Source organism: Gracilinanus agilis, chromosome 2 (assembly GCF_016433145.1).
Source record: "Gracilinanus agilis isolate LMUSP501 chromosome 2, AgileGrace, whole genome shotgun sequence".
NCBI lineage: Eukaryota > Metazoa > Chordata > Mammalia > Didelphimorphia > Didelphidae > Gracilinanus > Gracilinanus agilis.
Genome location: NC_058131.1, coordinates 336,124,405 through 336,127,803, shown reverse-complemented (window position 1 = coordinate 336,127,803; position 3,399 = coordinate 336,124,405). Strand labels below are relative to the sequence as shown.

Genomic DNA, 3,399 nt, shown 5'->3' with positions numbered 1-3,399 from the left:
GAGAGAGAGAGAGAGAGAGAGAGAGAGAGAGAGAGAGAGAGAGAGAGAGAGAGAGAGAGAGAGAGAGAGAGAGACAGAGAGAGACAGAGACAGAGAGAGACAGAGACAGAGAGAGAGAAAGAGAGAGAGAGACAGAGACAGAGACAGAGAGAGACAGAGAGAGAGAGAGAGAGAAGCTATGGTGGAAATAAAAAACTAAGTCTCGTAGTAGGAAAGTCATTTGTCCAAGGCCACACAGCATAATTAGAAAAGATAGAATTTGAGTTCAAGGTTCCTGGTTCACATCCCAGAGTGTTTTTATCTTCCTGATACAGCCTAGGCAGAGACAAGACACCAGGAATCCTGGCTGTTAGTAGCCTCAATTCATGGGACAGGGTTGAGGGGTCAAAGAAGGCCCAAGTTGAGACAGGACTAGACAGGATGGGCTCAGAACTCTCTCAGGGCACTATGTCCCTCTCGGGCGCTCCTCAACCGTCCCCAGGGCCCAAGGACTGAGCCCATCATACACAGCCAAGCAAGAGAACAATGGGGTCATCTAGTAAAACCTCTGATTTTACAGATGAGGAAACTGAGGCTCAGAAATGCAAAGCAACTTGCCAACAATCACACAAATAGTGACAATACAAGTCTCAGTTTCATCTGTCCTCAAGGCAACATAGAAATTCATATCAGGCCCCTGGCCCTGTACTCTACATACTGGGAAATCACACGCTCATCCTCAGATATGTTCATGGAACACGGAAGGTCCTGTGTCTAAATATGATTTGTATAAACAAGGATAGGAATAGAAATCCCCTTCAATTTCTCCAGCAGGCTATCGAGAGCAGTCGTGTAGTTTATTTTCTCTGTCCAGAGGACAGCAAAAAATTCAAGAAGTAAAGGGAGGGCAGAATGTTGCCAGGACTGGAGCAACAGCTGAAGGGAGGATTCAAGAAGGAAGAAAACCCAGATTTCTAGGGGTCTGTAAAATTTCAAAGCTATTTCCTCACAGCATTGCTGAGACAAGGAGACAAGCATTACTTCTTCCATGTTACAACAAGCATCACATGCTTTAGGAACAAGCGCCAGAGTGGAGATGAGAACCCAGGATACCTGATTCCAAGGATTTCCAATCTACAGTGCAGCCAGGGCTGACCCCAGAACAGACTGCAAGAGGCAGGAAAAGAAAATCAGCAAATGTTAGATCCATACTAGGAACCCAGTATTCTGCCTCCACAGCAGTTTCTCATCCCTGCACTGCACTGGGGATAAACCATTGGAAAATACAAATAAACCAGGCCCAGGAGAACTAGATGGGAAAATAGAGTAAGGAAACTAGTCCAAGGATAGCTTTGTAATTCTTTTGCACCCTTGGGTTTTCTGACTTATTGACAACTTGGGTTCAAGGAATCTCCAGTGTTTGAAAAAAAAATAGCTCACTGTAAGAAGAAGGACAGGAAAAAGATAGGAGACTTGGAGATTAGACTTACAAAAGGAATAGTGCTGGCTTTTTTTTAATGGGTAGTGCAGTGGATAGAGAGAGTACAGGATTTAGAGTCAGAAAATGTGAATCCTACTTCAGATATTTATGCCCCTAGGCAAGTTATTTTACCTCAACACCAAAAATGAGGACAATAAGATCACTTAACTCACAGGTTTGTTTTAAGGATCAAATGAGATTATAGAAAGCACTCTGAAAGCCTTAAAGGACTACATAAATACTAGCCATTTATGAAACAGGGACAGGACATGCAAGCACAAGGCCAAAGCTTAACCCTCCTTCTTGACCTCTGCAGCATTCTTCGGCCCTTCTACTAAACCATTCGAGGGCAGAAATAGTCATTACCATGTGAGGTGAGATTTCAGGATGATCAGTAGATTGTCACTGTCTATTCCCTCCTTACTCAACCCCCAGACCCACAAATGGCTGAGAGAGAGCTCATGAAAGCTCTGCCCTCCAGAAGGTCTGGGTCCTACCTTCCAACTCAGGAAGACGTGGGTTTGAATCCCATCAGAGGTATTTAGTGGCAGAATAACCTTGAGAAAGTTCCTCTTCTCATCTCTAAGTCTTAGTTTTCTCAACTATAAAATGAAGGAAAGGTAATGGAAAGAATGTTAGACAGAGGCATTAGGAGAAGACCTGGATTCAAATATCATTTCTGCCACATCTTAGCTATGTGGCCTCATGTGACTTCCTTAATCCCTCTCTGGGCCTCAGTTTCCCTTTTTTGTAAGTGAAGGGGCTAGATTGGATGACCTGCCCTATCCTCTTCAAATTCTAAATCCAAGGATACTACAACGAAGGGATTTTCAAGAGTCCTTCCAGCTCCAACAGCCTTTGAGCCTAATCCCTTTCTAACTCTGGAATTCACCAAACATGAGTCAGGCCAGAGGAAACAAGGAAGGGTGGGAGGTATAGAAAGTGCAGTGACCCCCAGAAGGAGGATAGAAGGATAAGACCAGGCCTTGTGTACTACCCACGTGTGTCTATTTCCAGAATTCGCTCTGCAAAGCCTTCAACTACATCAAACTGAAGATACTGACCAACTGGGGAAACCCTCACTTCACCTGCCTATACCGAGTTCGAGCTCATGGCACAATAAGTCGACCGGCGCATGACCACTAGCCACAAGGCTAGCCCCTACCTTCACAGAGAAATTAAAGTTTGTTTCTCCACTGTATTCATCTCTTATTTTCTTCCTATGTCGAGGTGGGAGAGGAGGGGAACCTGCCCCATAGGCCCCCTCTCAGAGGAAAAAAGGAGCAAATTTTGAGTCCTAGACCTCCTTGCCCTGTGGTCCAGTCAGTAGTAGGGAAGGAGGATATCCCGATGAACCCAAGGGACCACCTCACCACAACAGACTTATATCAACATAGGGTGAAGCAGAGCCCCACGTAGGAGTTGGAAGACCTGATTTCAAGCCCTACCTCTGACACATACTGGATGAGTAACCTTGGGCAAGACACTTAAATTCTCAATTCTCCAGGCAACTCTCTAAGACTAGAAATTGCAGAAACACGGTCTTCATTATTGGAAGACAATTCTTTATCAGAATTTTCCTTATACCAGTGAAATCACCCTCTAAAAAGTTTGGAAAGTTCTGGCCCATTTTCTAGTTGTGTACTTGTTTCTTAAACTCACTAGCCCACAGTTTCCTCAGCTTTTAAAATGCTCCACAGTTATTGTAAGGAAAGGGCTTTATAAACATGAAGGAAACAGAGAAATGTAAACTTATTATTCTGAATATGGAAGTTCCTCGAGATTCTCAAAGAGTAAAGGAGTGTAAGAACAAGACCAACAGTCACAGAGGAACATAATCCAGATGGTCAACATTTTATAGAAATATAGACTTCACACATACACACTATGTTAGCAAATGATCTACAATGAACTAAAGTTTGGAATGCTCTCCTGGACTA

At 43.8% G+C, this 3,399-nt stretch overlaps 1 protein-coding gene across 1 annotated transcript in view; it reads left to right on the top strand.

Annotated features, from left to right (window-relative positions):
* SUN5 (Sad1 and UNC84 domain containing 5) overlaps positions 1-2,605 on the top strand; it is a 46,189-nt gene extending 43,584 nt beyond the window's left edge. The window contains exon 13 of the mRNA XM_044659788.1: positions 2,477-2,605. Within this exon, the coding sequence (XP_044515723.1) occupies positions 2,477-2,605 (129 nt within the window). The remainder of the gene's footprint in view (positions 1-2,476) is intronic.
* The last annotated feature ends 794 nt before the right edge of the window (positions 2,606-3,399 follow it).